Raw genomic sequence first — 25,526 nt, 5'->3', positions numbered from 1 at the left:
AAGGGAGAAGGTATGGTCTCAGATGATATTCTGAGAGTTATGGTGAACAGGAGAACCAGGATATGCAAACAGAAGCTTCGAAGAAACAGCGATTGGAGGAAAGAGTGGTGGAACGTTTGGTACAGGCAGCACCCGACCGAGTAGGCAGTGCGTAAGAGAGTTGGTGGTCATGATATTGTGAGGCTAAAAATGCTCTGCACCCAGTGAATGGATGCTTACATTCAGTTTGGCTAATAGAAATGAATTCCCCACCCGTTGTTAAAAGGGTTGTCAGAACTCTGTACTATTAATCACAAGTTATTCAAGTACACTTCTGAGTATTGTTGAGGAGAAACTGGAAGTGGCCATATTGTCACTAGCTACGAAAGGTCTGCTAGAAAATAGTGTTCTTTTTAATGCTTTTTAATGTCTTGGCTGTAGTTCTGGTTCTGGCCTGTAACAGCACCATCATGATACTGACCCAAATTTGTTTACCTTTTTGGCTGGTCAGTATTGTAGCCACTAATTTGTAACAGTCTTTGTAGGTTCTGTAGTGTTTGGTTATTCCCTCACTGGGATTAGCTTGGGAGTAAATTCCTATAGAAGCATTTTAATTGGAGTCTTGAGATTGCATTCAGAGTTGATTTTTTTTTACTATTTTTTTAAGTCATAGAAGTTCTGTTTAATCAGTTTGGTTAATCATTTGTCTTTCTCCAATTTAAAGTCCTAAAAAAACCCCTAAATGGTAAAACATTGCATGGGATTTTGTATATCATTACGTGTGACTGAATTTGATTTTGAGATAAATCAGTGGATCTCTGTAGAAGGTGCAGGTTTATTTATGAACTTTGCCAGTAGTAGACATCTGTAAACTTCATAAATTATTTAATAAAAAATACTGAGATATTCTAAATCGGTTTTATCAATTAATTTTTTTTTATTGTTGAAAGCAATCTTTTGTTTGACACGTATCAAATATCCATACTTTCCGTTTTTGTTCTAGTTGTCATGGATGATGACGATGATGAATCCTGTCTCCTTGATCTTATTGGGTAAGTTTTCCTTAAGCAATTCTTTCAGAAAAGTTGGGAAAAATGATTTTGCAAAATCATCTTCTGGAAGGTGATTTTATGTCAGTATTGTCTCAAGACTAGGTTGACTTGCAAATGAAATGAGTAGCTGTGCTTCACTTGCTCCATGTGGAGATGTGTGTATCACAAAGCCTTCAATCCTGGTATATGCTAGCTGACAGTCCACTTGCTGGCATTCTCCTCGAGAGAGGCTGAAGAATGAGTGTGCATGGAGGTTGGGTTCTCTTCTCAGCTAGTGGTAATATCAGGTTGGCATTGAAGCATGTTACTAGGGATGTTGTTACAAACTTCATTGCAAAGAACGATTTTTTTGGATTAAAAAAAAATAAAGATCTCAATTTTTTTAAGTAGTGGAACTAGATACTTTGTTAACACTATGCTTGTATTTTAAAGGGAAAAGTAAAATTATTCTTAATTATAAATACTTAATTTCTACTAATAACACGCATTTGCATAAGAACGTTAGAAAAATAGAGTTGCTACCCAGTACTGTTAAGTATTCACATCAAACAAGAATTTGTCAGCATTTTGTTGCAAGATACTTGATTTTAATAAAATTTTAAATGGTCCTGTTTTTTGGGTTTTTTTCTTTTTTTCCTGCATTATTTCCGTAACAGATTTATTTGGAGGTTTATAATTCCATGTGGGAATCTCAAAAAATAATTAGGATAGCTGAAGCTTTTTGTGGATTATATATGTGACAGGTTACCTTCCTTTGGCAAACATTCATGTCAGTATTCAAGAACAGATAATATGCTATAATGCATTTAAAACATAAGAAGAAAATTGAACATTTCATATACAATACTTTGTTCAAACTCTGCCAGAAATTAGCATGACATCAGTCTCGTAGCAGCTGCTAAAAGTTTGTCTCTGCTTCATGCAATAATTTTTTACTGTCTTGAATGTAGTAGATAAGTAGGCCTCTTACCTTTCTCACGCACTCAAAGCTTCCAGCGAAACCAGTGAGAGCTTTAACTTGAGAAAAAACAAAGTATTGCCACAGTGGCTGCTGTAGTTTGGGGGTTACTCTGTGGATGCTATAGCAAAAGCAGTGCCAGTAGTGGCTCACAGTTATATTCTGTGAAGTATACTGTGCAAGATGACTGATTGTAGCCATATGAAAACACATCCTGCTTGGAACATAAAGATGATAATTGACTGCATGGGACAATTAAGTGCTCTGTCATGAGCATGAATCACAAGGATCCTGGTACAAGTTCACAGGTGGTCCAGAAAATGAAGTGCTCTCTCTACAGATGAGTGTTTGTGTGAAAAATTACAGTGTTCTTCCTGCTGCTGGCAGCAATTACTGTCTTAAGCGTCTAGAAGAATGGAAAACAGCATTTTTTTTCCATCTGACCTTTGATTTCAGTAAGTGCCTTCTAAAATTACTTCCTTACTAAAGACAATATTTAAGGTGATGAAGTGTTCTTCATTTTTAATTGCATTTTTCATGATTTAAAGCCAGTGAGTGTAAATAGTATTAAACGGTCTGGTTATTTACCAGTAAAACTCATAAGCATTATAGAGCCTTAGATCATGAGTTCTATTCTCCTTAATTCTTGAAATTTAGTGTAATCTAAAATGACGTTTTCGCTTGAAAATATATGTAACCACTTCTATGTTGTAAGCATAATTGTACCATAAAGTCCCTGCCAAGTACTGTCTGTTTAACACGTCTTTTGTAAACACATGAATTCGGTTAGTTTTTTAAATGAAAAAAAGAGAACTAGAGGTGTATTTGTGCTTTTAGAAGACTAGCTGTAAACCTGAAAGATCTTTAATTTGTTCCCTCTTTATTTTCTAGGATGATCAAGAGAGAAGGAGAGATGTTTTGAATTAATATTTTTTTACATGAGAATCTCCTGCTTCTCAAAAATGTCTTACTATTACTTGTTAATCGATAAAGATGTTTTAGAATCAAAAAACTCCATGTCATTTTACTCTTCATCCTAATGGACATGTTAGGAAATGCTGTATAATTGTATTAAAATAATCCCATGTAATGCAACCTTCTGATGTTTTTTTACTTGGTCTATATGTGCAGTTACATTAATGTATGTTTGATTTGTTTGAATTTCCAACACTCATTCAGACCACATTTTTAATCTGAGTTTTATTCAGTGATAGTGCTAAGTTAATGAAATATACTGAAATTGTATTTCATAGTATTTAATCAGTTATTTCTATGGTTGATTTCACTTGGAAAAGGTGCTTTTTTTTTTTTTCTCCAAGTGAAGGGACTGTTACTCTGGCAAGCATAAGTTTAGAAAAGCTTAATGTTAAGGGTGGCAGGAAACATGTTAAAGATACAGGTTTGTAAATACCCTATTGACTTAGGCACTAGCTAAACAGGCATTATAGTTTATCTCTGTAGAAGAGATGGTACCTGTTATAGTTCTCATGTTATTTGGTGGTAGTATTTTCATTAGGTTTTGTACTATGTGCTGTCATAAAATACTGTGTGTTTTAAGAGAATATGAGTAATACCCTCATAAAGAGAAGTAAAGTAGAATGCAACTAAAACTTTGTGATGAACGTACTTTATTGCTTGAAATGCCTTGGTACGATGACAGCAAATACGATCAACATCTGAAAATTGTGCTGATACAGAAACACAGATCCTCAAATGGTATAAACTTTCAGCTTTGCATTGGAGTCAGTGAAAGAAATGTGTTTTTGCTATAGACCTGATACATGTGAATACAGTATCTGGCTTAGTTAAATTAGCCTCATTAGCAGAAAGAGCTTCCTAAAAGTGGTAACTTTTTTTTTTCCTCCCCCTTAAGGGACCCACAGGCGCTGAATTATTTTCTACATGGACCTAGTAGTAAATCTGTAAGTAGCATTCCTGTGTATTAGACACACATAAGCTTCATTGAATGTATTATTTCTAAACATGATTTTTGTCTTTTACCAGAGCAATGAAGACTTAACTAATGCAGAATATTCTGTAGCCAACTCAAATTCAATTTTCGCCAACTCCAATGTAAGTGGTCAGGAGATAAATTGTACTTGTACTGAGATTGCATGCTTTTGTTGCGGCTTTACTTGGCTTTTATAAAACTGAATGAAGTAGATGTGGGTTTTGACCTTTTTCATATGAAAATTCTGAATGCTAACATAGAACTACTTCATGCTGTTAATATTTTAAGTATTTCATTGGGTTTTCAGTGGGGAATTAATCGAAAGATACTGCACTGTTGGCCCCTGTCTTGTAAATATGTAAACCAGCTTGCTGAGCAGTGAAAATACTCTCCGGTGTAACTCTCTCCAGTAAACTGGTCTTGTAATTTAAGGTCTACATTTGACCACTACTACATCTACAGTCACTAAGAAGTTAGTCATTCATACATTGTCTGTGTATGTTAGGATGGTTTTGTTTCTTATTTCTAAGCTAGCAATTTTTTTTAAATTAATGAATGGGGTTTTTTGTTCTTTAGACTGAATAGCTAGCTTGGGATATTTCCTTCCTGTAAGTTCAGTGTTAGGGAAATCACTTTAAATTCATTAGGTGTTGCAAGTAGTCTTTAGTATTCCTTCTTCGCCTGGAGTGTATTGCAGCCCTGGATCAAGTTTTACCCAATGAGGTTGTAGAATCCCCATCCTTGGAGATAAAGCCAAGGCTGATCTGCTCTAGTGCTGGCAATAGTCCTCCTTTGAGTAGAAGGTTGGACTAGATGACTTCCAGAGATCCCTTCTGACCTACATTTCTTTGATTTCATTGGTGTGTTTTTTAAAAAACCTGAATTCTTCATCCCACAATTCAGTTATTTCAACACATAGAGTAGGGCTTCCTTGGTAATTCCTCTTTCTGTTGTACTGTTGTCTTGACTCTGTCTGTTTGTCCCATGTTCCTAACAGATACGTGGATATGCTTGCAGGTGTGTAGGGACCTTAAATAATTGGCATAAATAAATCCTGAAAACTGTTTATCTGTGCGTAGAGAACTAGTGACTTTTCTGTAGCCACAGCAGTGTGATGTGAAGTGTTTGCCCTGTCCTTTCCCTTTCAATATCATTATTAAATATTGTAGAAGAAACATACGTTGAGTGACAGTTCTTTCTCCAGATAAGCTGGTTGAGATAATGGTTGGGGAGTGGGGTACCAACAGTAATAGGGTGTGCCCAATTTTCAGCTAATCAGGAACAATGGTTTCAACTTGGTACCAGGCTAGTTGTTATCGGACAGCAGCTTCCTGTATGCAACATGGCAGAGGTGGGTTCTGAGGACTCATCCTAAGAAAAATGAGGTTATGGGGGAAAAAGGGTGACATGTGACATGCTTTTGTCATAGCCTAGACTTCCTAGTTGTTCTTTGTAGAGATTCTTCTGATAAGCATGAATAGATGGGCAGGAGTCGGAGGTGTATTTCTAGTGTATTTTCGGAAGGTGAGTTTTTGGAGTAATTTTGAGAGGGAGTGGGAGATTCTGGGCAAGGTGGGATTGTTGCGTAGGGAGTAGCAGTTGGGAGAAACAAAAATATTTGGTGAAAGCCAAAAGAGCTTTCTGGTATATGAGATTGGGGGGGATAGGTAGTCTAGAAGGCAGGTGATCAGAGGAGCAGGGATTTCTAGTTTGTGTTCCTAGGATGGCTTACTGTATTTTCATTCTCCAGCACTTGTTCCTCTCATGCTCTGTTCTCATCCTTTTGTATCTTCATAATGAATACCAATGCCATCTTCTCTTCCCTCCCTCCCTCGCACGAGAGCCCTGTGCTGACCTAAGTGAAGAACGACTTGATTGCATGGATTCTTATAGTGCATTGTGAAGCAACAAGGGGTATCTAAAATATAAATAGATGGTTTCACAGTCCCTGCTTATAATGTAAGATGCCTGAAAAGTTAAAGACTTCTGACGTTTTCATTGTTAAAATTTTTGCAGATACTGAAAGTTCTGTCTTTGTACGTATTCAGAATTGCTACCATGAAGTAGGATTGACTGTCTTGATGCAGGCTTTGTGTCTTTCAGTGGCAGAGTTTACAAATTCAGTGTCAAGGGTTCAGTGCCTTGGCTGGTAAGCATGCTCAGCCAACACCTAACACAAACAAGATTAAGTTCCTGCTGACTGAAGGATGAGAAAGCAGTGTCCACTTGCCCCCCCCCCCCCCCCCCAAGTTGAATGATTGCATACCACCTCTACAGATTCCAGGTTGGTTTCCTTGGGTGGTCGTCAGTCTCTGTTACAACCCTCATGAGAGGGTCCCTCAGCCATTGCCCTATTACCTGGGTTGTACTCGGCGACTGCTTCCACCTTCCTATTATAGAATAGTAGAACAGCTTAAGAGAGCAGAATATTCGTGGAGCCAGCGAGAATAAGACTTTCGTTGGTAAGCAGATTCATGAAGTTGCAGAGGCACTAATTTCTTGCTGTGAAATGAGGATGGTGTTCTGCGTGGCTGTTCAGAATCTGAGCAGCAGTGATTCAGATATTAGCTTGGAAGGTCCCTGGTTCCAGTTCATGCACATAAAATCATTTTTGGATGTTAAACAGTCTTGGGAGCAGGGAATGAAACTTAAGATTCTTCATTCCAGTGGGAGAGTTTCAAGCTATTAATCTTGATTGCGTGTAATATTATTTATTATTACTATTGCTATTATTATTATTAGTAATAGTTGTAGTGTTAGTACTAACTGGAATAGCATTAACTGGAGCCCTCTTAAGTTACACAGTCGTGAAAGATTTCAGATTGGTCATTGTCACTGGAGACAAGTTACAGATGCAATAGGGAATTCTGTACAAGAACCTGACAGTTATGAGTCCTAATAATGCCCTAGTTAGTGACTCCTTTTTGCTCTGCCTGATGGTAGCTAGGTACAGTTGAGAATCTGATTTGAAATTTTAGGTGTTCATGAGATGCAGACATCAAGACATTTAAGTACTAGTGTAATTCCTTCTGTTAACATTAAATGTAAAAATATTTATTGTAATTTTATAATTGTATTTTGAAAATATTTTACTGAATTTTAAGAACAATCTCTTAATGTTTTAAAACATTACCGAAGTTTTATAAACTACACAGGCTGATTCAGAAACAGATTGGGGTAAAATTCTGAATAAATACGCTTGGGGAACTGAAGTTAGGGTGGGGACATTATTGCATGTGATAATTACGGCTTGCAGCATCTTCACACTGTTTATATGAGGTGAAAATGAGCGTCTATGACCTTCAAGGGGTGAAGGCTCAGAGTATGAAGGTGACTGATAATTTCACACTCACATTTTGCATTTATCCTGACCTAAAAAGAAACTGGATGTTGTCTTTGAATAGTTGAGATATGATTTTGCAGTTTAGAAAAGTGTACTCTGTCTAACTTAAAGATATTGCAAGTAGTATTATGCATTTAAATTTGTCATTCCACTTGTAGAAACCTGATACTTGTGTTGTCTAGAGTTTCTGGACATAGTTTTGTTTTAGGAAAATTTTATTGATCATAGACCAGAGTTAAGTAGGTTCTGATTTTCCTTATCACAGTATTTATGGATGTAGATTTGAAGGATTTTTTCATTCAAGGTGCCACTTAAGATTAGCTGTGGTTTCAATCTTTATAGTTCTTGGTAATCTTTTTACTAGCATAAACCACAAAGTCTGTAGCATTGTTTTTCTTACTGCTTTGTTTCTAAAATTTTTCTAAACAAAGAATTAGTGCAATTCCTTAACTTCATGAAATGGTCACTAGTTTGCACTGTGTGACTATAGAAATATTGGTAGGATTTTGGAGATGGATCTCATTTGATAGAGGAAGTCGGTGAAAGAGCAGCTTTCTCCTGTCTTTTCCCTGCTACTACTGTTGCTACTGAAACCTTGCCCCGATTGAGTTAGAGTGGAGGTCTTTTCACTCCTCCTCTCTTTTATCCTTTTGCCCATACAGTACTCAGCTTGAGCAAGGGAAAATGGTACTTAAAGAGCATGTCACATCCTCTTGAAACAGTGCAGCTGCAGAGCTGAGTGCTGTGGAATTGGGAGATTTGAGAAGTGAAGGGAGAGTAGTGTCTCCAGCAGTCTGTTGTGAGGGCGTGAGTGGAGTGTAAGTGACGCACATGTTTATGCTGCCCCACTGTATGGGATGAACGGCACCTTATATACATACTATGCAAAGAATATAATTTTGTAAAGAAAGTTTGCTTGCATGAAAAAAAGGTTAATGGGGAAACAAGGTAGAGCTGGGAATTTACGAAAATTGTTTCTTTCTTGTTTTGCATTTCAGAACACTGATCCTAAGTCGTCTGTAAAAGGTGTAAGCAGTCAGCTTGGAGAGGGGCCTAGTGATGGACTGCAGCTGTCCAGTAGCCTTCAGTTTCTTGAAGATGAACTTGTATCTTCTCCTTTACCTGATCTTACTGAGGATCAGCCTTTTGATATTCTTCAGAAGTCCTTGCAGGAGGCCAATATTACTGAACAGACTTTGGCAGAAGAGGCATATTTGGATGCCAGTGTAGGTTCTAGCCAACAGTTTGCACAAGCTCAGCTTCATCCTTCTTCATCAGCATCCTTTACTCAGGCTTCTAATGTTTCTAATTACTCAGGTCAGACGTTGCAACCTATAGGAGTTACTCAAGTGGTACAGCAACCTGTTGGAGCATCTTTTGCAAGCAATACAGTCGGTGTGCAACATGGCTTTATGCAACATGTCGGAATTAGTGTTCCCAGCCAGCATTTGTCTAACAGCAGCCAGATTAGTGGTTCTGGGCAGATACAGCTAATTGGTTCATTTAGTAATCAACCTTCCATGATGACCATTAATAACCTTGATGGATCTCAGATTATACTGAAAGGCAATGGTCAACAAACACCTGCAAACATGAGTAGTGGCCTGTTGGTTCATAGACAAACTCCAAATGGTAACTCACTGTTTGGTAACTCAAATTCAAGTCCAGTAGCACAACCTGTAACTGTTCCATTTAACAGCACAAATTTTCAGACGTCATTGCCTGTCCATAATATCATCATTCAGAGGGGTTTGGCACCAAACTCTAACAAAGTTCCCATTAATATCCAACCAAAGCCTATCCAGATGGGTCAGCAGACTGCTTACAATGTGAATAACTTGGGAATACAGCAACATCACGTACAGCAAGGGATTCCGTTTGCTTCTGCAAACTCACCTCAGAGTTCAGTAGTTGGTCCTCACATGTCTGTTAATATTGTTAATCAACAAAATACAAGAAAATCAGTTACACCTCAGACAGTTAGCAATGCTGGAGGTAGTATTGTTATCCATTCTCCTATGGGACAGCCTCATGCACCTCAAAACCAGTTTCTCATACCTACAAGTTTGTCTGTTAATTCTAATTCAGTTCATCATGTCCAGGCCATAAATGGGCAACTTCTTCAGACTCAGCCTTCCCAGCTGGTTCCTAGCCAAGTGTCTGCTGAGCATGTAATGCTCAACAGGAACTCTACAAACATGCTAAGAGCCAACCAGTCGTATTCAGGACAGATGCTGAATAATCAGAACACAGCTGTTCAGCTTGTTTCTGGCCAGACATTCACAGCTCCTGGAAACCAAGTTATAGTAAATCACGGAACTTCACAAATTGTTGGTGGACAGGTGCCACTGCAGCAGGCGTCACCAACGGTGTTGCATTTGTCACCCAGTCAAGCTAATGTTTCTCAAGGTAGATCGGGTTTTACTACGATGTCACCTGGGCAGTCTACAGTCTCGAATATGTCAGCTTCTAATCGATTTGCTGTCGCAAGTTCCTCTGGTTCAGTACATCCTAGCTTGGGACCATCAGTTCAGTCTGTCGCACCAGGAGGAAACTTTACTGGAGATCAGCTCACGCAGAACAGAACTCAAGTTCCTGTCAGTGCATCGCATCGTCTTCCAGCATCCTCTTCCAAATCTATCAGCACCTTTAGTCACACGTCAGTTGGAGTAACACAACAACAGTTCGCCTTTGGTCAGGTATGAAAGCTGCTTGAGAATGTAGCCAAAGAAATGCTTCTAAGCTATGCCAAAATCTGGTTAGCAAAGTATTAAAGCTGGTGTTAATACAGAGAACATTAATTTTGCTAGTTCGTATTGTTACAAATACTGTGGAACTGCTGAAAATTACTGTAACCCAGAGATACCATTTCACTCAGTATTTTCTGAAGTCTATCACCGAGTGAATGAGTCTGTCACTTTCATTAATTCAGAAGATTTTGTTGGTGATTTACAGTAATATTTTCAGAACTGCTTAGCACTGATTTATTTCTGCTCCCATTTAAAGGAATGGACATTGTAAGATTATACAACTATGAGCTCTCCTGAAAATCTTACTGTAGAGCTAGATGTAAAGGCTCGGGTACGTTCTTAGCACTTACAAGTCTTTTGACCTCACTAAAAACTATGCATGTGTTTTCAAGATTTGACCTATTCGAATTAGAGATGAAAAGGTTTCTTGGGTTTCTCTTTGTTATTTACCATACAAAATTAATCTGTTAAAACTTAACCTTTTTGGCATTTTGCCCACTGTAGTTTTGTGTGTCTGGAGCAGTTAGAAGCTTTCAAATTTGAAGCAAAGACAAGGCAAGAGGTGTTTCTTAGAATCCTTAACAGAAAATACCTTTTAAAGCAGTTTGTAAAAGTATAACATTTAAAAAATATTTTCTCTAAGAAGAGGTCTAACTTAGTAATAATTAAAAAAAAATTTCTGAATTTACTTTTAAGGTGAGAATTGGTCTCTTTTTGTCCAGTTGATGCAGCTGCAGTATATATTCAACTCAAGTTTGGCTGTTTTCATAAGTGAACTTCCAAACTCTGCCAATATTTAACTCAGTGACTTGTCACACAATTGCAACAAGCTGTTATTCCATTTCTGTCCTTTTTTTGCTTTTGTTTTTTTTTCCTTGGTCATTATAAAGTACTGATAATAACTGTCTCAGAATGCATTTGCACTAATTATCTTGGATCTTTCTCTTTTCCCAAAGGTCTAATGGGTTTTTTAACCAAGACCAAAATGGGCAATGAAATAATGTGTCTTAGAAAATAGCGTGTATTTAGAAAATAAGGGCAAATGTGTTGTAGAACCACGTTTTTAGTCTTTGCCAAAACTGCTAGCACAGGTTGTAACATTTTGTTTGCAGATGAGTAATTTGAGGCCTGCCTGACTTTCTCTTCACGTGTCCACATCTTCCTATTTGTAGGATATGTGCTGGGTCAGTGAGTTTCAGCAGTTATAAAAGCATAATATTTCTTACCGCTGTAAAAGATCATTTTGGTTTTGTGCTGAAATTTCAGAGCTGAAAATGGGAACTACAGAGAACAAATTCTGCTGTTTACTAGAATCTTTTTAGTTTGTTTGGACTTGCATTTTAAGTATTGTACTGTATTGTAAACCATGCATCATTTAATTGGTAAACACTGGACAGTTTGTTCCACTGTATATTTTTTTGTTGTGGAGACAGCTTATTTAGTCATCTTGCAGTTCTGAGACTCAGAAGCTGAGCTTTCTTAGGGCCACTTGTAGTGGTAATTCATGGTTCTTCTAGAATGTAACTGGTGTATATTTGTACTGTTAGTGTAATTTCTATTCCTCTCTGATTTACTTTATAAAATTCTTGAACTTAGGAGGAATTGAGATTGGTGAAATTTCACCACTTACGGGTTTGAGGTTGAAAAAGGATGCGTAGAGCTGAATTTTAGTTGCCTTTTTTGCTTTTTTCCTGTGTTTGTTAAAGCTTTTGGTAAATATTTGACTGTGGGTTTTTTTTTTTTTTATTTTAATGTATGTGACAGAAAAAAGCTATGACCCAGACATCACCAGTTTCTGCATCGAAGACACAGGATAATTTGAGACAGCCTCAGCTAACAAGTCTTCTGAGCAACACACTATCAGGTCAACTAAGGTCTTTTTAAAATAATTTTCTTAATTTTCTCCAGCAACAGAAATTGGTTCTTCTTCAATGTGTCAGACTTGCATTGATGGTTCGTGCTGATAGGGTCCTAAAGGTTATCAGAATTCTATTTTTAGAAGAACACAAACTAAATTTTTCAGCATTGAGTGCGTGCTCTTATTTTTCCCAACCATGGCACTTCATTTTGTAGAGTGAAAAGTTGAATCTCCACAATAAGCAATTATTTCTCCCCCTCTATAAAATCCAAAATTGTACCTTCTTTCATTTTTCTTATTTTTTTTTTCAGCTTAGGAAAATAGAAATAAGTCATTTTAAAAATATGGACATCTGCTAAAAATTCTATGAAACTTCTAGACCCTCTCTTGTGATGGCTGCTTCAGATACAGAGGAAAGAAAGATAGCGATTACAAGGTTATGTGCAGGCTGTCATCACTCAATTTGTTTTTGAATGTGTCACTTTTCATTAGAATAGTTAATGCGTTGTTCATGGCAAAATACTGGGCTTTTCAAGCAGCACCATGCTACTAAAAGAACAAAACCAATATATTCAAAAACACAAAAATGCAGTAACCTTCATGATGTCTTTGTACATAAGTAACCCTTTTGAATAAGGTCCCATAATCTACCTTTTTCTTTTTTCCTTGTGTACTGTTATGTGCAGGCTGTCCAGGCAATTCTCCACAATCAGCACAGTATGCTTTTTTTTTTGGGGGGGGGGGTGGGGGGGTGGTTCTTATTTGTGTTGGTTGTAATGTAGCATGGCTGATAAGATGCTGTTTGAATTTCTGAGCAAGGCAAATGGAGGAAGTCTGCCCATCTAGAAAATCTAGAAAAAAAATTATGATGCCTGCTGTCTAAATACTTTCCAGAAGCTCCAGAAAAATTGTGTTTATATGCTTGAGGGAGGGTTAGTATTGAAAAGCTTGATAAAATGTACTGTATGATTTTCAGTAAATTATTGGGACACTATACTTATGGTATTTGAATTTCTTCTTACATTGCAGTACGATGGTAGGAGATACCTGAGGATTTTTGTAGTTTGCAGCACAAAATATTAGTCCGGTTTCATTTTTATGAGCCAGTTTCTCCACAGGGTAGTTGCACTAACGCTTTTAAGCATATGAGACATATCTTTCTCCTAGAAGCTAAAAACTGAAGTAAAATGATCAGGATAGGTACATGAAACTACTCTGTTCTTGCTTAGGATGACAGAGTCTTTTTAACCTGTTTTTTATAGGACAGGACTCTGGAGGAAAAATCATACAGCAATCTCTAGGAACTGTACAGCCACAAGAAAAAGTAATAGGATCATCATCAGTTCAACAGAGTATACAGGTAGAGAATACTTTTATTTATATGTTTCCCTTTCCCTTAAAATTTTAGTGAAGTTAGGGATGTTTCAACTCCATATTGATAATCTAGGAGTCCTTGCAGGTTTTTTGAGAGTATATGAAGTCACTCAAGCTTGTCAAATTCTACCTTGACATAATAAACGTTGAGTATTTTGCAAGTTGATATTCTGAATGCTGTTTTGAGATGTAATTCAGTAAGTGGAGTCTGACTGTACTGTTCCCTAAAGATAATTTCATATGACATAGCAATTCTTCATTGAGTTGCACATAAGTTAGACCTACTCTTATCATTACTTCTTACAAACTCAGCTACTCTTTAGCTGATTGGGAGGGGATGGTTTGTGAGAAGTAGCAGAAAAACTCCATCTGGTCTTTGTCTGTTTTATTCTTTACTGCATTGTCGTCTTTCCCCAGTGTATTATTTTTTTTTTTTTTAATAACCACCAAAAGTTCTCCTATATATGGCAACTATGTACAAAAATTTAACACTATGTCGAGGGTTTGGGGCTGGAAGGGGAGGCCAGCTTTTTTGGAGAGGGAATACAAGAACTTCTGGAGGGATGGGACAATTGTTACGTTCATGGACTGAGTAGCTGAGGGCAAGAAGCGAGGGTTTGAAGTAGGCTTGAAGGTGTGGGCTTCGTTGTGGATGGAACTAAACTACACAATCACGGAAGAAAACAAGGGAAGATCTGATGTAGAATTTTTGTCCCTTGCTGTAAATGTATTTGTTGATGTAGCATGACATGAATGTTTTTCCCTGTCTTACTGATGTACAACTAGAGCAGAAGATACAGTAGTGCTCAATTATGAGTTCAGCCTGGTTTTGTAATTGTTGATCAGATGTTCATTCTCCTGTGGTGGTGAATACTTCTTGTGCTGTGAAGCCTAGAGGCTTTTTGGCCAGCAAGTATCATTATAATGTGTGCCTGCTGCATGCTGCTCCTACTTTGCTAAGAAGGATGCTCTGTACCACATGCTTTTTTTGTTCCTTCTAACCATGTTGTAGTTCAAAAGAGCTTTCATGCAATCTTTTTATAAATCATAAGTAACTTTGCTCTGTGACCAATTTCATTAGTAAGAATAGTTGACTAAAAATCCCAACAACTTCATATTAAACAAAGACTATTTGATCCCAAATGGCTTCTTTGGGAGAATACTTGGATTGCAGTAATGCCTCTCATACAGTAGGATCATGAGCCTTTACCACCTCAGAGAGCCTCACATCTTAGGACAGTGTTCTCTTGAAAAACCTTGGCTTCATACATGTCTAAGGAAAGGAGAAGATGATGTAGATCTACCTAATGGGTATATCTATAGCATCGACACTGGAACAGAATTCTTAGAACCACTTTCATCCCGTACTCGGCCACCATGGCTTTTGAGAATTTAAGTACGCAACCTTAGCCTGCTTTCCTGACAGATACTGTAATCCATCAAAATCAGGCAAGATGACCTCAGCTGAGAAATGCAGAGACAGTTCTTGAGAGCAGATTTCTTTGGAAAAGTTTCTAGTTGTACCTTTTCTTCTTTTCACCTGCTAAATTTGATACCCAATGTTTTTCCTAGTGAAGCATGTATATGCACTACAGTGAAATTTGCTTACAAACAACATTTCAGACCTTTGGTTTATGTAAGAGAAGTGACTTCCCTGTTTCATTGATACAGTGCCCTGTGAAAATAGGAGATAGTTGAAAGTGTTTATACTTATGTGGTGGTTACACTTAGTATCGGTGATACACTTAACTGGCAGAAATAAATGCTGAAACTTAGGCTTTGCAAAGGAGGGGATATATTGTAATTTGTCTTTTATTTTGCACTTAGGTGGATGGTCATTTAGTTGGACAGAAAAGGCCTGCTGCTAAACAGTTAACTAAAGGAGCTTTGTAAGTCATTCTTCTTCTGTAATTTTGTTGCAGATGTTTCCTCTAACCTTCATTTCTTTTTAGTTTTTGTCAATGTATAAACTTCTGTTAGAGTATGTGTTAGTTATATATCATTAATTTTCCTTGTAGTATTCTACAGCAATTACAGAAGGATCAAGTGCATGCTGTGACACCAGATAAAAGTCGGTTCAGATCATTAAATGATGCAGTTCAGAGACTCCTTTCATACCATGTGTGCCAGGGATCACTGCCAACAGAGGAAGACTTAAGAAAAGGTAATTTCCTTTTTAAAAATTGGCAATACGTTTGTACTCAATGTATTGAGAGAATTCTTACGTAAGTTAGAGCAATAAGAAAGGGAACATTTTTAAATTTGTGCAGGTTACTGAACCTTCTGGTTACTGAAGAACAGTATTTGAAAGTATACTCTTGTCTTTCTAGTGGACAGTGAATTTGAATCTGTAGCTACACAGCTTCTGAAGAGGACACAGGCTATGCTGAACAAATACAGATGTTTGCTTATAGAAGATGCAATGGTAAGGTGTATAACCCAGGTACATTTTATGTTTATAGGATGTGATTCAGTTTGTTAAAAAAAATACATCTACAGGAAGGTGAGAGCATTAGAATTTCATTTTGTTGATACTATTTATTGCCTTATGAAGGTGATAAATATATATATGAAGGTTTTAGAGGTACATACATATAGCCAGTGTACTTGTTATTGCACCAGCAGTTTCGGTGGCCAACCTGCATTTTTAAGTGTATGTACACATCTTAAAATCAGTGAAATGGGTTGAGTTTGTATTTCACATACCGCCTAAGTAAGGGTGCTGCTATATATAAGTTCCATAGGCTTTTAATACACATGAACATCCGCTCTCTGCCTATACTTTGCTTTTGCGCTGAACAGGCTGTGGTAGTCAGGCAGGTGATTTCTGTGTGTTTTTGTGGTGATAGAGCCTGAAAGAATGTTGAAAAGCTCCTTTCAGAGGCCTCCAACCATACTATAATTGGAGCTAAGTCATACTGCGGTTTAGGAAATCATTACTTCTTAGTAGCTAGGTGGAGCCTCACATTTTCATCAGAAATGCTTCTGATCTAAGTGCTTTCACAATCCCAGGCGTGAGGTAAAAAGAAAACTGACAAAGTTACTTTAAGAATGTATTTTATAAGGATGAGGAAATGTCATTGTGGCTTCAGACATGCTGGTTTTCAAGCCCAGAAAAGTTTTGAATTTGAGTATAATAGACACTTAAATCACTCTGCTTTAGAGACAGGAATACGTAATATAAGTGTTAAAATTAATATGGTTTTGGAATCTAGCAGTCCCATTAAAAAAGATACTAACCATCAAATATTTTGCAAGTAATGGCAGGTGCAAAGGAGGGATGGAGGCTAAAACCTGTTCTTTTAGCATCTGGTATGTTGTATGGTAAATCCCATTCAGCCATTTTGAAGAGGTTATTTCACATAATGTTCAGGTTTGGAACTAGTTGCCTGTGTTGTGACTTAGTAGCCAGTGAACTTTCTTCTGTGATGGATGGATCCATGTGGCTTGAAGGCATTGTCAGCAAAATGCAACTCAGCACCATCTAGTTAGAAGGATGGGAGAGAAGTGCAGGGAAGAAGCAAGATGATAGGGTGGTCCCATTGCAAGATTTTTGCTGTTTTTCTCTCCGAAAGAGATACTGTATGATGTAAAAAATTGTGGTGTACAGTTGTAAACATACTCAGTCCTGAAAAGGTACAGTTCTTACAATTAGAATAGTAATTCCTTGTTTTAAAATCTTTAACAAATAAAATGTACCATAAAATGTGAATAATATTTTATGGTTGAGTTTCAGTAGTGGTTGAGGTCACAGTTAAGATCGTTGAAGACGCTGTGGAATTGTGAACATTCTCTGCAAAGTCTAATGAAAGACATTCTTTTTCTCTGAAGAGTAACTAAGCTATAAATATTTTGATTTGGTACCAACATATGAGTGACTACAGAGATGGTTAGTTTTTTTCCTTTTCCTGCAGCGGATAAATCCCTCTGCAGAAATGGTTATGATTGATAGGATGTTTAACCAGGAGGAAAGGGCATCTCTGACCCGGGATAAGCGTCTTGCACTAGTGGATCCTGGTAAGTGATGGTTAACTTCTGAATCTTCCAAAAGCAGCGTAAGCATGGAGTGTTTAAAAATAGTTGTGGCCCTACTGATTGCTAGGGATTCCAGTAATTGAAATACTGAATAAGCAGTTACAAGTTAAATTTTAGTAACTCCCAAATTCAACAATCTAGAGACATTGTAAGGTTGAAGGCAGTTATTTGGGGAAAAAATATATTTGGCCTGTTTGGCAGAGAAATATTTCTGAGTTTCTTTTGACAATAGTCATGACTCCTGCATGTTCTCAATTCTAGTAGGGAAGAATCTGAGAGTTTGCTGGCAGTAAGAAAGAACACCACTGTATGAAGCATGAATACTCCTGTTCATCTGAATGAAGTGTTGCTTTTGGAATGTCATAGCCACTTAAATGGCAGCATTTTTAACCAGACTGTTGAATGTAGCAACTAGAAACACATTATTTGTGTAAGATAACAGTTACTATTTGTTTAAATGTTCTGCGTATTCTGCATACTTTAAAAGATATTCAGAGGATATATTGAAGAAGGTATTAGTCTTTCAAATACCGTATTTAGAATGCTAGGAAGTGCCTTTAGTCTGGTTTTACAGTGCACATACGTGCATAGTGTGCTGATTAATTTGGTCATAATCTCCTACACTGGACGCAGCAGAACACTTAAGCATGTGTAAATCTCTTAAAAACGTGAATCTGTAGGCTGTGGATGTTATTTGAATTTTAATACTCACAAACTACGTTGGAGTGTCTGTTACTTTGATGTATAGGTAATTTAAGTAAAATGTTGTTACTTAATTTTCAGATGGTTATCAGGCCGATTTTTGTTGTTCTGCCAAACAATTTGATAAAACAGCTGAAGAAGCACAGTCTGGCAAAAGTGACCATCAGTCTAGCAAAACATTACCTTCTCGAAGTCAGACTACCAAAACCCAAGCCAGAGACCGACCAAAATCCAGCTCAGCAGAGTCCACAAATCACAGTAAACTTCCTCTAGTGCCTAACAACATTCTGACACCACAAGAAGGAGTAGCTTCTACTAAAAAATCAGAGAGCCTCGCTAAAGCTTTAAAGTTTGAAAAAGCTAATTGTTCTTCTGAGAGCCAATATGTGGCTCTTTCTGAAGAAAAGATGGCTGGGAAAGATCTTGCCAAGTCCACTGAGAATTCTTCGAGTTCTGAAGACTTGTCAAAAACTGTGTCAAGAGGCGGTCATGGAACACACAATAAAATATCAAGGAACACAGTTCAGTCTTTCTCAAAGGTAACGTGTAATAATTCCCTCCAAGACAAAACTCTGAGGAGCTCTCCAAAGAATGAGGTTTTACATCCTGATAACAGGAAAGGCTCTGGTGAACCCCAGCAAGACTTACTGCTCAGTAAGAGTTTAGAAACTACATTTAAAAACATCTTGGAACTTAAAAAAGCTGGGAGGGAGCCACAAAACGAGGCGACAAGTAGCGGTTCGGTTGAATTAGAATTTCCTAATTTTTCACCTATTGCTTCACAGGAAAACTGCCTGGAAAAATTTATTCCAGACCACAGTGAAGGCGTTGTAGAAACTGACTCTATTTTAGAAGCAGCTGTAAATAGTATCTTAGAGTGTTAATAGTTACAGTACCATGGACAAGTTATGTTTCTCTGAGCAGAAGCAAATGTGAATGACACCACAAGTACAGCCTGACATGCATTTAAGGTTAACCTTTCTAAACTAGATTCTGTTCTGTGTTTGAGAGCAATACTCATTGTGGTTACAGTGAGATATCCAAGTAAAGTTAATCCTTGTTAGAATGCAGTCTGTTAGGGCCTTACTATTTCAAGTATTATTATGATAGTGCTTTTGATAATTGTGCAGTACTGCAACGTAACAAGGTTGCAGGTTATTAGGCCCTATGTAATACGGTAATATACTGACAATCACAGTCATTTGAAAGGATATATTTATTAAGAAAATGTTTTTAAAAAGTGATGGAAGCAACAATTCTCCCCTAACCTTCTCTTCCACAAATCATCAAATTTTTAGTTTTTCTGGAAAACCCACTGTACCTCTATTCAGAAGTGATTATTTGCTTTGTTAATGAATCTGTGTTCTAGGATTCTTAAGTTGGAAGGATACATCAGTGCGTTTACAAGGCTTCATAATTTAAACTTAAAGTGCTTTTCTATTGCTTTCTGAGCAGAAACTAGTACTTGATGATATATTTGTAGTGGGTAACTTTAGTCTGTGGGATGATATTATATGATCTTAGTCACAGTGGCATGATATGAAGTAATAAATGCTTGACTAAGGAAGGTAGAATGGAAGCCAGTAAATGGCAAAGTGTACAGGATGAGGCCATGATAGAGCCATGAATTTATATATATAATACATATATATGTTAACTCTTGAGGAAAAGATTTTGCATTTTATAATTGGATGTAGTCAGCCTTGAGTCTTTCTGAAGTGGTAAAAATGTTGGGGTTTTTTTTGTTGTTTGTTTTTTTTTTAGACCAAGTGTCAAAAGCACTTTTATTTGAAAACCGTTATGATATTTGTAGCTTATATTTTAAGAGGACATTAGCCTTATTTTGTTTAAATTTAAAGGCCAGTGTTTATTTTTGATTTTTTTTTTTTTGCTTTTTGCTGTCAGAGAATGTTAAATCATCCACCGTAGCAGTCGTCATTATCAAGATATGTACAGACCAAAGTCGATCAGCAATCCCATTGTTTAAACATATCGAAAAGTGTGTAATTATTAATTCATATTGTAGAGCCAAGTGAAACCATTGCATGGTTTGTATTTGGCTTGCTGTCATGTTGTTAAGATAGAATCCTATTATTTTATTTATTTATTTTAATCTATGACATCTTTTTTTTTTGCTGCCCATGCTGCTTTTTCCTAGTTTACTTTGGTCATGAGTGCTTTTGTGCACATAAGTGCGCTGACATTTGTCACGTGCATGTAGTACATATGTCTGCTCAGGAGGATATATCTGTTGTGGTTTCTAAGGTATGCTCATGTTCTCCCCCAGGCCTTCTCCACAATTTCTTAGAAAAATTACCAGCCATTTTCCAGACTTGCTGATTACAATTTTCATAATAGAGAGGCTCATTGTGACAAGCTGTGGTTGTCAGTCAGATTGCCAGGAAAGAAAACAGAAGGTTTTGCTGTCATGTAATTCAGTCCATCTGAATAGTGCAGAAGAAAGCAGAATTAGATCCTTGTGACAGTAGAAGATCATAGCGCAACTCAGTGTTGAGCTACAGTCCACTGTCTGACCACTAAAGGAAAAGAAATCTAGAAAGCAATGTGAGAAAGATGAACTTACTTAAAATTCATTTCCCCTTCAACGTGAATGGAAATACTGGTTTTGTATGTTACTAATTGCCATTTAAAAAAATTGTGCCAATTTTAAACTACATGTTTGTAAAAACCAAACATTCCCAAGTGTTGTATAAAATATTCAAGGTAATAATAAGTATTGCCAGTTTTAAATTTCTAGTTAGGTGTCCATAGAATAGATTCTCAGGCTGTTAGTTGTTTTCTTATTGGCAAAACTGACAATGCAGTCTTCACCTATTGCCTTTTTAGATTTCATAATATGCTCGTGGCTGTGTATCCTGATGTGTGTTTTATCATTTTGGACATTCAGCCGTTCTAAACTAACTAGGAAGGAAAACAGTAAGTTACACAGCTGTATGTTAACCAGTTAAATTTTTCTTTTATAGGGGGGGAAAAAAAAAAAAGTAAAGTTGCACATTCATTGATCCACTTGCTTTTTGTACCACCTCAAAATGGGTATGGGGTTTCCAGCCTCTCTACAGCAAATACGTAATTGAAGTATCAGGCTATGTGTCTTCTATTGGATCTCATTTGGGGATGGGGGACAATGGCATATAAAAAATAACAAATTACAAAAAGTAATCATGGTTGAATCGCTCAGACACATTTCTCTGAACTACTTACGAGAGGAACCCATTGAACAATCCTAGCAAGATTAATCTTAGATTGTTAATGTTCTGTTGTTCACTCCTTTGAATTCAATTCTAAAGGAATTCTGGTACGTGGTGAAGCAGTAAATGAAAGAATTGTATTTTTGTTGTGCTTAAAAAAAAAAAGTATGAATTTATTAATCATATGGGCTCAAGTCCAGCAAAGTATTGTGAATGTGCATGACTTTAAACATGTTTTCATTATTTTGCTGGATCAGCATTGTGATTTCAATGTTATTTAATACTGCCTAATATTGAAACAAATTTTAAACTGGCAATTAAGAAAACTATGTTCGTTTTGAAGATTTTAGTATAATTTATCTGTTAGATTAGGGAGGCCTTACAGACTGACTTCACTTAAAGAGGATGTGTCACTTATTGTCAGTGTGGTATGGACTTTATTTGCTTAAATACCTTCATTTGTAAAGTATGTCTCACTTGAAATTGCTTTGTATACATTTTGTAAAAATATTTATAAAATGTTTTGTAAAAAAAAAAAGTATAACAAATTGCAGTTTATTTTGTTATGTTGGATAAATACTGTTAAAAGACACAAGTCAGTAAATATATTGTTAATCCATGGATAGGAAATGTTTAGTTGGAGATTACAAATTGAAACAACCATTGCAATACAGCCAAAGATTTGGGAAAAAATGTCTATCTGTGATTGTCTTGATTTAACCAAGTTGAATATTTACATTTCCAAAAGAGGATTGTTCTCAGTTTTAAGTAATATGGTTGCAAAATATTCTTACTCCTGTGCTTTTTATAGTGCAGCCCTGTTATAAAATACTTAATAGGACAACTTTCCATACTCTTTATGAATCTTTCTGAACATACGCTGTTAGGACTTGGTTCATGTGGCGTTACAACTACATATAGTAATGTCGATCTCCAAATAACAAGATTTCCAGTGGTCCTGCTCTGTTGTCATTAGAAGTCTTGCCATGGTGAGGTGGCTGAGACACACTCTCCTTCTCCAGCATGTTTTCACAAGATAGAGGCATCATCTTCCTGATACCTCGGGGAGATAGAAGAAAAGAGAGGGATTTTGTTACTCAGCTGGCCACCTCATCCATGCTGCAGGTTTCTGAGTTGTGCCAGTTGTATTTGGTTATAGATAACCTGTGTTTGCAGTATTTCCCATTCCTTCCTTTTGGCTGTGAGAAGATGTTACAATTGCTGGTGATGTAGTGCTTCTTCCTACTTTTAGAGGGGTGATGAACCTTTTCTTACTGTGATGGAATTTTTCAGAAAGTATGCTGAGATTCTGATCTAGTAAAGCTCTTATGCTTGGAACGTCAACACTGTATTTTTGGAGGCTATGAAAACGAAGGATTGGTGAGGTGCACTGCCTCTCAACTTGGAGTAGGGCTTGCAGTGTTGAAAGGTAGAAATCTTTATGGTTAGTATTCACTATTTTGTCAATGAGACAAAATAAACATGCATTTTTGAATGCTTCTCACATGGATTCAGACAGTAACAACATGAATAAAATCGGTTATATATAATTTTAATCTCTGGGTTAGGATGGCTAAGCATCTTGGAATTTTTTTTCCTCTTTGTCATATCCCTGTAGAATTACCAGGCAAACTTTCTGGGTTGGGAAACATTTGATGTACAGTTTACCGTGCAGCTGTCTTCACCTCAGAGAATCTTTCTGTTAGAAGAACATGGTCTATTTTTTTAATTGCCTTTAAATAGCATTTTTATGGTGGGGTTTGTTATGTTTATTCCAACATATGGGGCAGAATTTCTGAAGATTTAGGCATGCACATTAATGCATAGCTTATTTAACAAGTCAGACCACCTTTCATTTTGAGGATCTGTACAGAGAAAAAAAATTGCCAGAAAAAGCTTGGCACAAGGAAAGGTACGTAGTTAATTTTAAACCTTAGAGAAATTTTTCTCTTCTTCAGGAAGCGTTTTCTTTATCAGCCTTTGAATTTTTCCTTTAGAATTGTACACACTTTTTCTTCGGAGTTTTCACAATGATGTGTTTGTCAGACAGCTTCAAGAAATGCAAGAAATTGTCTTCATGACTTGGGGGTCACCTGTCACTTTGGTTAAAGAAAGTCATTGCAGAAAAGCAGCAAGTTCCAGTGACGATCTGAACAGCAGCAGCTTTGGTGCACAGATACAATACACTGTACACAGATTTCAGATTGCAGTTGTGGTGGGTATACTGAATTACCGGTTTATAATTTATGGATCGGCATTTGTCTTTCTGTGCTACTAGTCTTGCAACTAGTCACTGTACTGGAAATTGAAAAAAAATCTATCCATAATAACTAGTTGCAATAGGTAAACACCAAGTGAACTTGAGCAACCTTGCTGTACTAGGGAAGAAAAAGAGAAAAGAACACAAAGTGTCCAGCTGAACCAATATTTTTGGTGTAAAAGCAAAAACCTCTCAAGTTGCCATGTTGTGTGCTGAGCATAAAACCCTGCTTTATTTCTTTCTAGACTTGATACTATACAGTTTTGTGGGGAAAAATGTTTTACAAATGGAGGAAGAAGCCAAATCGGAATTTAAGGCTCTTCTGTCATACACGCTTTGCTTGGCCTCATAAGCTAGCTTTTGTTCAGGTGGGTGCCATTGTTTCTGCAGATTATTAGCCTTCTGGAATGTAGTGCTCAGTCTTCATTGCTGCTTTTGCATTGCAGGATTTTTTGGAGGAATTTCTTCCAGTTTGTTTGTTTTTTTTTTTTTCCCTTGAAATCACAGAATCGTTTAGGTTGGAAAAGAGCCTTAAGATCATCGAGTCCAACCGTTAGCCTAACACTGCCAAGTCAAATGAGGTGTTCTCATTTGAGGTAAATTGTTGCAACTATATTAATGAAACAACAGCAATTTTAGAATTCAGTGCTTTGAAGGGGAAGCAGGTTAGTTAGTCCATGCTGATACATCTAGAGAGCTTTTAATGTTTCAGTTAGCTTTTTGGTCTACGTAGCTTTTCATTACACAGCGTAGTCGTACCAGAGGCCAGATTTTCAAAATTACCCTGAACTCTTGGCTATACAAGTTCCTTACTGTCACATGTTTATTACAACTTGTGAAGATAGCGATGTTTCATTCCAATTAATTTACCAAAACAGGCTTGTCCTGATAGAGCTCCACTGTCTCGGCACACCACCGAGGTGGAAGTAACGTAGACCTAACTCTGACATTCCTTTCTAGACACTTGGCACGTAGGGCCTGATCCACAGTCTGTTGAATCAGTGGAAAGATGATTTCAATTAAGGATTATGCTGGTAATACTTCTCTTTAGAAAATAAAAATTAAAAAAGCATGAAATCTAGTTGATAGAATATCCTTGGGTGGAAGGTGATGCAAGGACTCTCAGATTCTCCAGCGATCACCATCTCGGCACTTCGGTAGGTAGCATTATATAATTAACGGTGTTCTTTGGGGTGGCGATTGAATAAAATGTTTCCATATAAGCAGGCTGCTAATTTTTTCATCTAAACATTATACATTTTTAATAATTACTGCACAGTTCTGAAAATACAAAACTTTACTCTCTCCTGTGAACTTTGACTCCAAATGTTCATACTGAGATGTGAAACCATGTGCAAGTCATGGTGAGAAATTATTCCAAGTAGTAACATCAGGTAAGTGGTACAGTGGTACAGTGGCTGGAATTACAAAAAATAGTTTACATTTATATGAGGCTAAAATTCTGTCTGGATTATTGTGATTAAAACTAAAGTTCAGCAGCTGAAACTAAATTCAGAAATTACAAATTGTGAAGTTTAATTGGAGAAGTACAAGGTTGAAATCATAAAAACGCATGTCATTCCTAAGCTGTGTCTCAGCAATTGGCTTCTCATTGACTTCAAGCTCTGGGAATTACTTCAGAGATACCAAAACTGACAGCTTTCTGAAACTATCACATGGCGCATAAAAGACACTAGGAAGAAGATGCTTGTTTTTTAAACTTTTCATACAACTTCTAAAGCTGTAATCACATACTATGCCATTATTTTTGTGAGTGAAGTCCATTTGCTGACAGGCAGCTAATAGGCTTCGAGAGAGCTGCATGCAGCATGTACTTGTTTGTGTACAGAAAAACTCAGTTGAAAATTTGGCCCGATTTGGCTTCAGTGATTACTGTTGGAAGTCAGGGGGCTAATACTACAAATACAGGTATTTAGATGCTTTTCGTACACTGCAGCATTCAGCCACTGGGCCAGCACTGACAAAATACATATATAAATGTCTGTTTTGTTCTCTAGAGTACTTTTAAATGATGTAAACAAGAATATTTCTTCA

General features: G+C 36.9%; 1 protein-coding gene across 4 annotated transcripts in view; it reads left to right on the top strand.

Annotated features, from left to right (window-relative positions):
- The window catches only part of BICRAL (BICRA like chromatin remodeling complex associated protein), a 46,798-nt gene extending 25,031 nt beyond the window's left edge, over positions 1–21,767 (top strand). For all 4 annotated transcript variants that reach the window (XM_076334470.1, XM_076334469.1, XM_076334472.1 and 1 more), the window contains exons 2-12: positions 983–1,031; positions 3,863–3,911; positions 3,994–4,062; positions 8,282–9,982; positions 11,798–11,897; positions 13,154–13,251; positions 15,093–15,154; positions 15,284–15,429; positions 15,596–15,690; positions 17,180–17,282; positions 18,084–21,767. In XM_076334470.1, coding sequence (XP_076190585.1) covers positions 988–1,031; positions 3,863–3,911; positions 3,994–4,062; positions 8,282–9,982; positions 11,798–11,897; positions 13,154–13,251; positions 15,093–15,154; positions 15,284–15,429; positions 15,596–15,690; positions 17,180–17,282; positions 18,084–18,886 — 3,270 coding nt within the window. In that variant the 5' untranslated portion in view covers positions 983–987 and the 3' untranslated portion in view covers positions 18,887–21,767. The remainder of the gene's footprint in view (positions 1–982; positions 1,032–3,862; positions 3,912–3,993; positions 4,063–8,281; positions 9,983–11,797; positions 11,898–13,153; positions 13,252–15,092; positions 15,155–15,283; positions 15,430–15,595; positions 15,691–17,179; positions 17,283–18,083) is intronic.
- The last annotated feature ends 3,759 nt before the right edge of the window (positions 21,768–25,526 follow it).

Source organism: Aptenodytes patagonicus, chromosome 3, assembly GCF_965638725.1.
Source record: "Aptenodytes patagonicus chromosome 3, bAptPat1.pri.cur, whole genome shotgun sequence".
NCBI classification, from domain to species: Eukaryota; Metazoa; Chordata; class Aves; order Sphenisciformes; family Spheniscidae; genus Aptenodytes; species Aptenodytes patagonicus.
The sequence above is the reverse complement of the archived record's forward strand: the minus strand, read 5'-3'. Positions and strand labels throughout refer to the sequence as shown.